General features: G+C 55.2%; 1 protein-coding gene across 1 annotated transcript; it reads left to right on the top strand.

Moving 5' to 3' along the window:
- Positions 1-1,575: 1,575 nt before the first annotated feature.
- LOC135892205 (CD276 antigen-like) lies at positions 1,576-6,543 on the top strand. Its single transcript, XM_065419916.1, has 4 exons — positions 1,576-1,603; positions 4,384-4,731; positions 5,780-6,073; positions 6,317-6,543. Exons 1-4 carry the CDS (start codon positions 1,576-1,578, stop codon positions 6,541-6,543), a joined length of 897 nt encoding a protein of 298 aa, XP_065275988.1.
- Positions 6,544-11,229: the final 4,686 nt, after the last annotated feature.

Below are 11,229 nucleotides of genomic sequence, written 5' to 3' on the forward strand. Positions count from 1 at the left end.
CCGTTTTCCCCAACAGCCAGGATCTGTTTCTCAGCCTGACTGAAGTACCCTCCCAAGCCAGTACCCAAGACCATGACCCCATGGAAGGGACCTCAGGTGAGTTTACCTTTTAAAATATAAAACATGGTTTAAAAGCAAGCATTTTTAATGATTAATTTGCCCTGAGGACTTGGGATGCATTCGCGGCCAGTACAGCTACTGGAAAAGTCTGTTAACGTGTCTGGGGATGGAGCGGAAATCCTCCAGGGACATCTCCATGAAGCTCTCCTGGAGGTACTCCAAAAGCCTTGCCACAAGGTTTCTGGGCAGTGCAGCCTTATTCCGTCCTCCATGGTAGGACACTTGACCACGCCATGCTAGTAGCAAGTAATCTGGTATCATTGCATGACAAAGCCTGGCAGCGTATGGTCCCGGTGTTTGCTGGCATTCAAGCAACATCCATTCTTTATCTCGCTGTGTAATCCTCAGGAGAGTGATATCGCTCATGGTAACCTGGTTGAAATATGGGGATTTAATTAAGGGGACAGAGGTGGCCGTTCCTACTGGGCTGTTTGCCTGTGGCTGAAAAGAAATCCTTCCCTGCAGTTAGCCAAGCGCGGGGGTGGGGGTGGGGGTAGTGGGAATTGGTGCTGAGGTTTTCGCCTTTGGCTAGCAGGGATCTTCCCTGATACCAGCCACGCGGTGGGGGGAGGGGTACAGCGATCATCCCAGATAACTCATGGCTGGTGGGGGGGGGGGGGTTACTGTGGGGGGAGGGGTACAGCGATCATCCCAGATAACTCATGGCTGGTGGGGAGGGGCGGGGGGTTAGTTTGCTTTCTGCAGGGATCTTCCCGGATACCAGCCACGTGGTGGGGGGTGGGATAAAGCGATCATCCCAGAGAATTGGATGGTGGGGGGGGGTTAGTTTGTTTTCTGCTGCTGAAGGTTAACAGGAAAACTGCAGCACTCAACGGGCTTTGCTTGGTATGTGGGAAAGAAGGGTGCAGAAGCCGAAAGACAATGGTTTACCATGGCCGCATGCAAGCCGAATTCTGTTGCCCGGACCTGAGTCTGTGATCTCTAGCAGCAAAGCCACAGGCACTCAGTATTAAGAGGCAAAATGCGACCTTGCACAGAAATCACATGTGCTATGTAATGTGAATAGTGTTGGTCACCATGAAAGAGTATAAGCATTGTTCTGCAAAATGTATCTTTTAAAAAAATTCTCTCCTTTTTTCCCCTCCCTCCAGCAGCTGCAAATGTTTCAAGCCTCCGTCCTCCGTCCTGAAGGCTATCTCAGATAAGGCGTCGGAAAAAGAGGACGCGAGACGAGATGTTCACAGAAATCATGGAATCCACCCGCAGTGAAAGAGCTCATTTGAATGAGTGGAAGGACACGGTATCTAAGTACAGGAAAGCTGCCAGTGAACGTGAGGTTCTGAGGGACGCTCGATATGAGAGGTGGCAGGCTGCAACGCTGGGTCTGCTGCGTGATCAAACAGACATGCTCCGGCATCTGGTGGAGCTTCATGAACAGCAGCAAGATAACACACTGCCGCTGCAGCCGCTGTATAACCGCCCTCCCCGCTCACCATGTTCCATATCCTCCTCACCCAGACGTGTAAGAACGCGGGGGGGGGGGGGAGGGCTCCGTGCACCCTCCCACTCCACCCTAGTGGACAGCCCAACCAAAAGACTGTCATTATATTGAATTTTTTCAGTGGCCTTTTACTTCCCTCCCATCCTCCTCCCAAACCTCACCCAGGGTACCTTGTCGGTTCTCTCCCTATGTTGATAATGAATTAATAAAGAGTACATGTTTTTTAAACGATAGTGACTTTATTTCCTTTAAAATAAAGCTGTGATTTAAAGGGGGAGGGTGGTTTGCTTACAGGGAATGAGTCAATCAAGGGGGCGGGTTTTCAACAAACAGAAATTTCACACTGTAGCCTGGCCAGTCATGAAACTGGTTTTCAAAGCTTCTCTGATGCGCAGCGCTTCCTGGTGTGATCTTCTAATCGCCCTGGTGTCTGGCTGCGCGTAATCAGCAGCCAGGCGATTTGCTTCAGCCTCCCACCCCGCCATAAAGGTCTCCCCCTTACTCTCACAGAGATTGTGGAGCACACAGCAAGCAGTAATAACAATGGGGATATTGGTTTGGCTGATGTCTGAGCGAGTCAGTAACGATCGCCAGCGACCTTTTAAACGGCCAAATGCACATTCTACCACCATTCTGCACTTGCTCAGCCTGTAGTTGAACAGCTCCTGACTCCTGTCCAGGCTGCCTGTGTACGGCTTCATGAGCCATGGCATGAAGGGGTAGGCTGGGTCCTCAAGAATAACAATTGGCATTTCAACATCCCCAACGGTTATTTTCTGGTCCGGGAAGTAAGTCCCTTGCTGCAGCCGTTTAAAAAGAGTAGTGTTCCTGAAGATGCGAGCGTCATGAACCCTTCCTGGCCAGCCCACGTGGATGTTGGTGAAACGTCCCTTGTGATCCACAAGTGCTTGCAGCACCATTGAAAAGTACCTCTTGCGGTTTATGTACTGGGTACCCTGGTGCTCCGGTGCCAAGATAGGAATATGGGTTCCATCTATCGCCCCACCACAGTTAGGGAATCCCATTGCAGCAAAGCCATCCACTATGACCTGCACATTTCCCAGAGTCACTACCTTTCGTAGCAGCACCTCAGTGATTGCTTTGGCTACTTGCATCACAGCAGCCCCCACAGTAGATTTGCCCACTGCAAATTGATTCCCGACTGACCGGTAGCTGTCTGGCGTTGCAAGCTTCCACAGGGCTATTGCCACTCGCTTCTCAACTGTGAGGGCTGCTCTCATCTTGGTATTCTGGTGCTTCAGGGCAGGGGAAAGCAAGTCGCAAAGTTCCATAAAAGTGCCCTTACGCATGCGAAAGTTTCGCAGCCACTGGGAATTGTCCCACACCTGCAACACTATGCGGTCCCACCAGTCCGTGCTTGTTTCCCGGGCCCAGAATTGGCGTTCCATGCCTATAACCTGCCCCATTAACAGCATGATCTCCAAAGCGCCGGGGCCGGCGGTTTGATAGAATTCCATGTCCAGGTCCCCATCACTCTCATCGCCGCGCTGCTGTAGCCGACTCCTCGCCGCCTGGTTTTGCAGGTTCTGGTTCAGCATAAACTGCACAATAACGCGCGAGGTGTTTACAATGTTCATGACTGCTGTCTTGAGCTGAGCGGGCTCCATGCTTGCCATGGTATGGCGTCTGCTGTGTTCACCCAGGAAAAAGGCGCGAAACAGTTGTCTGCCGTTGCTTCCCTGGAGAGGGGGGAGGGGGGAGGATGTACCCAGAACTACCCGCCACAATGTTTTTCGCCCCCTAAGGCATTGGGATCGCAACCCAGAATTCCAATGGGCGGAGGAGACTGCGGGAACTATGGGATAGCTATGGGATAGTTACCCACAGTGCAACGCTCCGGAAATCGACGCTAGCCCCGGTACATGGACGCACACCGCCGAATTAATGTTCTTAGTGTGGCCGCATACATTCGACTTTATACAATCTGTTTCCAAAATTCGAATTATATAAATTCGGATTAATCCCATAGTGTAGACATACCCTAAGTCAACGGGGCGGGGGGGGGCGGGGGTAGGGCAAAACGCGAGAGGGGGAATCTCTGGGGCTGGCACAGTAATGGGGATACTGGTTAAAGGGACTGTTTGAAGGCCCAGACCTGACTCCACGACCCCCTGTAAATCCCTAATCAGTTTTCTGAGTTAAAATGACTTTACAAATGGGGCCCTTTAAGAAATGTTGTCCCTGGTGTAAAATGATCTGACAGGAACAACGCTGGGAACGTTCACGCTGGGGGGGATTAATTGAAATCTCCTGCACTGGGTGGGCCGGCAGGAATCTGATGATGACTGAGACACAGGATGGCTTGGTGTTCCCCTGTTATAGATGGGGAAATTGAGGCACAGAGGCAGACATGCTGCATCCAAGGTGCACAGAGGGTGTGTGGCAGAACAAGGATTCAAACCCAGGACTCCAGAGTCCCAGCCATTAATCACTAGGCACCGTTCCCTGCCGCCCAGGGCAGCCACGAAGACTTTCCTCATCCATTGGCTGCACTTTCCCATTCTGTTCATAGGAAAAGGTAACTGGGAATGTCACTCATGGCACCATACTGGGATAATGGCAAATCCTTGCGCATCACAGCCGGAGTGAGCTCCTCCCCCGGCCGGCATTCCCGCCTCCTTCCCCACAGCGCCCCCGCAGGGCCAGGCTGGCGCTGGAGGAGCCGGGAGCTCCCATGAGGCCGACAGTCCCACCCAGCTCCCCACAGCGCCCCCTGCTGGGAGAGGCTAGGATGTCACACCCTAAATCGCACTAACTCCTGTGTTTTTTCCTCCCTGCAGTGCAGTCAGCACCAGATGTGGTAGCTCATTTTGGGGGGGACGTCACCCTGAGCTGCCTCTTCCCGTCCCAGCCCGGGATGAACCTCCAGCGTCTGACCCTCACCTGGCAGAAGGAGCGGGCGGGGGCAGAGGCCCTGGTGGTTCATAGTTATTATTATGGGAGTGAGCAGCTGGCGAGACAGGACAAGGGTTATAGGAACCGGACCTGGCTGGATCCAGAGGGGCTGGCCTGGGGGAACGCGTCCCTGACGCTGAGGGGTGTCCACATGCAGGACGAGGGCGTCTATCTCTGCCACGTCACCTCGGAGCTGGGCAGGACGTCTGAACGCACGGAGCTGAGAGTGGGAGGTGAGTGCTGGGGATGCTGCATTCCAAATGGGTCTGGCTAATGCACAGTGGCTCCGTGTATCTGGTAGTGGCCGCAGCCTGTGTGGCTCCCTGTCCCCCTCTAGTGGCCGCAGCCTGTGTGGCTCCGTGTCCCCCTCTAGTGGCCACAGCCTGTGTGGCACCTTGTCCCTGCCCCAGTTGCTGCAGCCTGTGTGGCTCCCTGTCCCCCTCTAGTGGCTGCAGGCTGCATAATTCTGTGTCCCTCTTTAGTGGTTGCAGGCTACATGGCACTTTATTAGCCTCCTTGCTGTCGGAATTCCCTCCACGACCTCTTTCCACCCGGCTTCCCGAGAACTCAGTTCCACACCACACTTCGTCCCTCAGGTGTTTTTATCTGGCTCACAGTGATTGGTTCCAGCCCCAGAGACAACCTGACGTTGTCTTTCAAACGTCTTCCCTGCTGCTTGTTGCTAACCTGTTATTTCCTGCAGCTGACTCTATCGCAGGGGATCTCAAACTTCATTGCACCGCGACCCCCCTCTGACAACAGAAATTGCTACACGACCCCAGAAGGGGGGACCGAATCCTGAGCCCGCTCGAGCCCCACTGTCCCGGGTGTTGGGGCCAAAACCGAAGCCCAAGGGCTTCAGCCCCAGGCAAGGGGCCTGTAACCTGATCCCCACCGCCCAGGGCTTCAGCTTTGGCCCCAGGCCCCAGCAAGTCTAAGCCAGCCCTAGCGACCCCATTAAAAGAGGGTCATGACCCACTTTGGGGTCCCGTCCCGCAGTTTGAGAACCGCTGCGGTGTCGGGTTAATCCCATGTGCTGGGAGGGTGAATCCTGGAGCTGGAGCCCTCAGAGCCTGGCTGGAATCTCTCTGCCCTGAGGCTGCCCCGTATGTCCCAGCTGCTAATTGCTGAAGGCTCCTTCAGTGACCCCAGCGTGAGCCCTGCTCCAGAGCGGACTCAATCCGGATTCACACTGGATTCAGAACCCAGGGCAGGACCCAGCCCGTGGGGCCCAATTCTGAGCCCCCTCCCTAAATCCGCCCCCATGTTTCTTCCCTCCAGCCCCGTTCAGCGAGCCCCAGCTGACCTTCAACCTCTCCAGTGCCGGGGTCACACTGACCATCCACACAGGGGGCGGGTACCCCGCGGCCACGGTGCGGTGGCTGGACGAGGCAGGCAGTGACGTCACAGCAGAAGGTGCCACGGAGCAGCAGGTGGATGAACAGGGGCTCTACCACGTCACCAGCTGGGTCACAGTGCCGCCTGCAACCCACAGCGCCAGGCTGACCTTCATGTTAACCTCTCGTGTGCTGGGGGCACCAATCACCCGGCCACTGAGCCTGCAGCTGAGCCCAGGTGAGTCCGGGAGGGGAGATCTGGATTTCAGCCCTGGGAACCCAGAAAAAGAGTGGGGGCAGGAAGCCAATGGGGATGGGGGATCCCCATCTATTCCCCCCTCCAGTCTATTCCCCTGCAATGGTAAATCCGCCCTGCCAATGCGATTGGGCCCCCGCCCCTTTCTCTGAGCATTCGCCCCAGCTGTCGTCAGGGCGCGACCCCTGCACTGCATCGCAGCCCCATCCTCTCTCTCTGTTGCAGGACTCCTGGATCCCCCGGACTCCTGCCTTGGGGTCCGCCTGGCTGTCATCTGTGCCGCCTGCCTCTTCATCGTCCTGCTGGCTGTTGCGTTTCTCTACCATCTCCACCAGGGCCCGGCCGGATCCCACTCCTGGAGGAAGGCTGAGGAGGAGGAGGAGGAGCAGAAAGAGATCTCCTGCCCAATCCCAGCCGGCCCCCGCTCAGAACAAGCCGGGGCTGAGTCCTAGGGGATCGGCTGGGGCAGAGCTGGAGCCATCATGAGCAAGATCTAGCACCACCCAGGTTCCATCATCTCCCGGCAACCGAGTCCCAGGGGAGCCAGGACAACCCCTGCTGCCCCGGCTCTACCATCCGGCCATGCCCCTCCGCCTGGTGCCCTTGACCTTGGCCAAGAGCTGGGGGACCCACGTCATCCTTAGCAGCATCACCGCGGGGTCTCTGGCCTTCACCGTCCACCCTAAGAATCACACTCCATCCACGGCCTCCGTTTTCCATCCAGGGCCCCCAACGTGACGCCCCCTCTCCCTGGCAACACCCCTTCTGGGAACGGAGAGGCAGCTGCAGCCCCTGCCCCAGGCGTGAGACGAGTGAATGAGCCCAGCTGGGCCACAGCAGAACCGCCGGACTGGCCAGCCCGCGGGTTGGTGCACAGGGGCCAGGGTTCTGCGTGTCAGCCCAGCGGCAGGTCCCTGGCTGCCCAGTGCTTGTGCCCGCAGCTGTGATCGCTCCTCTGCCTGCCTTGGTCCTGTCCGGCTCCCGCCCTGCTCCAGCCCTGCACTCGTGCCCGGCTTCTGACCCCTGACCGGTTATTGGTTTGGCTTCAGCTTTTAATCTTGGCAGATTCCTAGTTGCAGCTTTGGCCTATGGCTGTGGCTTGGACCTGGCTCTAATCACTAGGTCAGACGGCCCATGTCCCGCCCCTGACACCGGGTGTTACTCTCCAGGCTAACCGCAGCCAGCACCGGTGCAATCCCTTCTCTAGCTGTCCCTCGTTGGCCCCCTCCCCCGCACCTACTGCGCCTTCTTCATCAGCCATCCCAGTTTGTGCTGCATTCTCCTCCTGGGACGGGTTCAGCCCACTGTCCTCTGTCTTGCGTCGTGTGCAGGTTCCTATACCGCCCTCATCACCGCATAGCTGAGCGCCTGCCAGGTCGGGCACTAAGCACCGCGATTACGCATCTGTCAGGCGCTCTTTGTTCTCTCAGCCTCTCCCCAGACAGAGAAGTGAGTGCACTGGAGGCTCTTGGTTTGGTAGGGTGTCCTGTTTGGTTACTAGAAATAGACCTGCTGCTCTATGTTTATGTTGGAGAAGGCGGCCCAAGAGCCTTTGGAGCAGACAGCAGTGAGGTTTCAAATGAGCCTTGGCTCCTGTGGCAGGTAGTTCCGCAGTCTCAGAGCGTGCCCGGAGAAGGTTCTGGCTCCCGCACAGATGAGCTTGACTCCTGTGGTTGAGAAACGCACTGGCCAGAGCACCAGAGCTGTTGACCACAGGCTGCACACCCGAGCTTTACATGGGCTATTGGATAGGCTGGGCCTAGGCCATGAAGCGCTGTGAAGATAACGACCGGTCACTATCCTGCGGGACACTATCCTGCAGGAAGCCAGCGTGGAGAGCGGAGCAGAGGTGGGATGTGCTTGCGGCGGCTTGCCCGGCTAAGGAGATGTGCTAGACTGGGCAGTAGTTGGCTACAACCGACGGCTGCAGGGCAGGTTTCTGCAGCGCTCTCCTATGTGGGGAGGCGGACAGGCTGGTCCCTTCTCTCTATGGCTGTTTCAGCCAGGAGCGGCACCAGGGGTTCATGACTCTCTCACAAGCCAGGAAGAACCTCGGTCGGGTTCCCATGTCCTGGACCAGGACTGTTTTGGGGTGTCCTTCATGTCTTGCCCAATGACTGTCCCGAACGCTGGGATTGCGGGGGGCGGGTGTGGGCGGAGGGGGCCAGGCTGTATGAGGAGGTGTCCCAAGCGGATGGATCTTTCCAGCCAAGCAGGAGGCTGGCTCTTCGCTCGTGTGGGGCGTGGCTCTGCTGCAGGACCCGGGCACTCCAGATCGATGGAGAGGTTTTCCACCCGGGACAGCCCCTTGAGGTGGGATTTGGCCACCTCTGGGGGCCGGTGGGAAAGGTCTCTCAGGGTGGTGGTTGGGGTGTTTCATCCTCTCTGAATTGGCCTCTGGTTTCCGCTGTTGCCACTTGAGTTTCTGCCCCTCGCACTTCACCCAGCCCAGGGCATCAGAAAACCCAGGCGTGGGCGTGTGTGTGTGTGATGGGGAACACGGGGCCATTTGAGGGCCAGCCCGTCCATGGTTGAGGCTAGTGCAGAAAGGTCCTTGACCCCTTGGCCTGCAGGTGGGCACTGTTGGCCTGTAGCCAGCTTTGGAATTTGTTGGAGTGCGAGAGTCTCCATGGTTGAATTAGGCTCGTTGGTCTTGCTGCCCGTGCCTCAGTTTCCCATCTATAAAATGGGGATAACACTACTGCTATTCTTTGTAACATGCCTTGAGAGCTGTTGCTGTTTCAAGCGAGGTCTGTGTTAATTATTATTTGTATTGTTTGTTGTTTACTTGTATTGTTTGTTGTTTGTTATTTGTATTGTATTCTTAAATCTGTCCATCTTTGGCCTTAAAATCCATGAACATGTGTCATGCAGGGACTTAAGGAGATTGCCCTTTTTAGCTCAGCGAAGAGGCGACTTGATTCTGGTCTATCAGTATCGCCCTGGGAAGGAGATTTCTGAGAGTGGAAACACGCTGGTCTGACCTAGAGCACGGTAGGGGCTGTGCCAGGATACGGGGCTGGCTGGGCCCATGGGTCTGATCCAGGGCGGCAGGAAGGGGTTTGGGGGCGGAATGAAATACCCCAGAATTCCCCGTACGACAGAGGGGGCTCAGCTCCACAACCCCCTCCCCAGCTGTTGGGGGCGCAGAAGAGAGTAGGACCGGAGCGCCTGCCGTGGTGCCCAGAATCGGGCCGAGGTGCCGTTAGGAACCGGAGTGAGCAAGTGGGGGAGCACCTTCCTGTCCCATCCCCTCTGCCCTGTCCCATCCCCCCTCCTGCTTCGACACCCCAACTTCCTCCTGTCTCTCCCCACTCCCCGTGGGATGGACAGTGCGCTACAATCTCATGGTCTATACAGGAAAAAACAATCACCCTCCACAACACCCAAACAATGAACTGGAACCCCCAGAAAAAAAAAACAACAGCCGAAATCCTGACTGGTTTCTCACCTTCTCTGTGGCTGGGGGGGGGGGGGGGAACTATAATTGTGAACACAGGTTAAGGTATTTACCACAACCAGCTCCAGAACACATACACGACGGCTGTGTTGACTAATATGCATTTATATGCTAGCCAGCCCGTACCATGTTAATAGCGTGCCTTAGCCGCACCGTTTCTATACGCTAGTAAGCATTAAGCACCACTAGCATGAAGCACAAATACTGTAACCGTGCTGCAGGCTAAGCTGGCCTGGACCAGAACCCTGCTCCCTTATGCCAAGTATCCCAGAACTCCGTGCGTTTGCTGAAAGAGGGATTTGGCAGAAGCTAATAGCAAACGTGTCAAAGGCAAGAGACGGTCGTTCCATGGCCTCGTACAGGCTGGGAAGGAGCTTCACGGCACAGGCCCTGGAAGCCTGGTCCCAACAGGTTAGAGAACTGGGACAAACCGAGGGGTTGGGTTCCAGTGATGTGGGAAGAAATTTGAAACTTGTAAAATCGTATCACCAGACCTGCTGGAACATGTAACTAGGAGAGCAAATCTTCTGCATAGGGTGACTGTAACGTGATTGCATAGGACGGCTCTTCGGCGACTGGTATCGTTTAGAACCTCTCTCCTGTAGCAGATTAATAAACCCTACTGACACTGGTTATCTGGTCTCTTGAGCATATTTCATAATGAAATAACGAACCAAAGATTGGTCAAGCAACTGACTACACCAGTGGTTTTCAACCTGTGGTCCGTGAACCCCTGGGAAGCCCCAGACTACGTCTAAGATTTCCAAAGGGCTCCCCTCCTCCATTTGAAATTTTTAGGGGTCTGCCAATGAAAAACTGTTGAAAACTACCGGGCTATACGATTTCGCCTGCTGTTCTTGCAGGGGATAAAGTGCATATTACACACAGTTTGCAAAGTAGTGTTAGATTGTGTCACGCTGCAATTCATAGAGTCTAAGGCAGAAGGGACCATTGCAAGTGGCAACTCCACGCGTTCTCAAACTATGGGGCAGGCCTCTCAACAGAGGTGCAGGAATGTGTCCAGGGAGATGTGAGCTGGGTGCTTCTTTCTTTTAAGAGCTCTGGGGTGGCTGGGGTTCATGCAGAAGGGCCGTGCACACCCCGGAGGTGGGGATAAAAGGGACAGCCAGAGCCCCATAATCCCCACAGTACAACCTGGAACTGATAGACCGCTGTGCCCCCCTAACTCTCCAGCCTGGGCTCTCTCTCACACTGCTATGCCAGTGCCAGGCAGCAAACCCCTCTAGCTGCTCTGATCACTCAGCCATCAGCATGAATGATCCCTGAGCCACTCATGAAGCTTACAGAGAGAGACACCAGACAATCACCCCAGCTCCCAGGCTTGCACCCCTGCACTATACCATCTTACACGGCCCAAACTTCTCTTGGACAGCACAAACTCATTAAGTAGTTCACCACTTTAACAAAGGAAAGTGGACATGCCCCAGCCTTTGTAAACTGAGCTGAGATTCCTCAAGCACTTCAACCAAGACAGATTTATTAACTGAGACAGATATTAGGAGATTATAAGTAGCAGGCACAGAGATCAGAGGTAGTTATGTAGAAAAAAAATTCAGTCTAAATTCTACAGATTAAGCACGATTTGAAACAAGCAGCCTGTCTGTCTCTCATAGATGTTACAGGCAGCTCACACTTCTTAATACACAGGCTGGATTCT

Source organism: Emys orbicularis, chromosome 20, assembly GCF_028017835.1.
Source record: "Emys orbicularis isolate rEmyOrb1 chromosome 20, rEmyOrb1.hap1, whole genome shotgun sequence".
NCBI lineage: Eukaryota > Metazoa > Chordata > Testudines > Emydidae > Emys > Emys orbicularis.

Coding starts and splice junctions, on each gene's coding strand:
- LOC135892205 (XM_065419916.1), top strand. CDS start 1,576: ATGTTCCATATCCTCCTCACCCAGACGT. Junction 4,732..5,779: donor CACGGAGCTGAGAGTGGGAG/GTGAGTGCTGGG, acceptor TCTTCCCTCCAG/CCCCGTTCAGCGAGCCCCAG. Junction 6,074..6,316: donor GAGCCTGCAGCTGAGCCCAG/GTGAGTCCGGGA, acceptor TCTCTGTTGCAG/GACTCCTGGATCCCCCGGAC.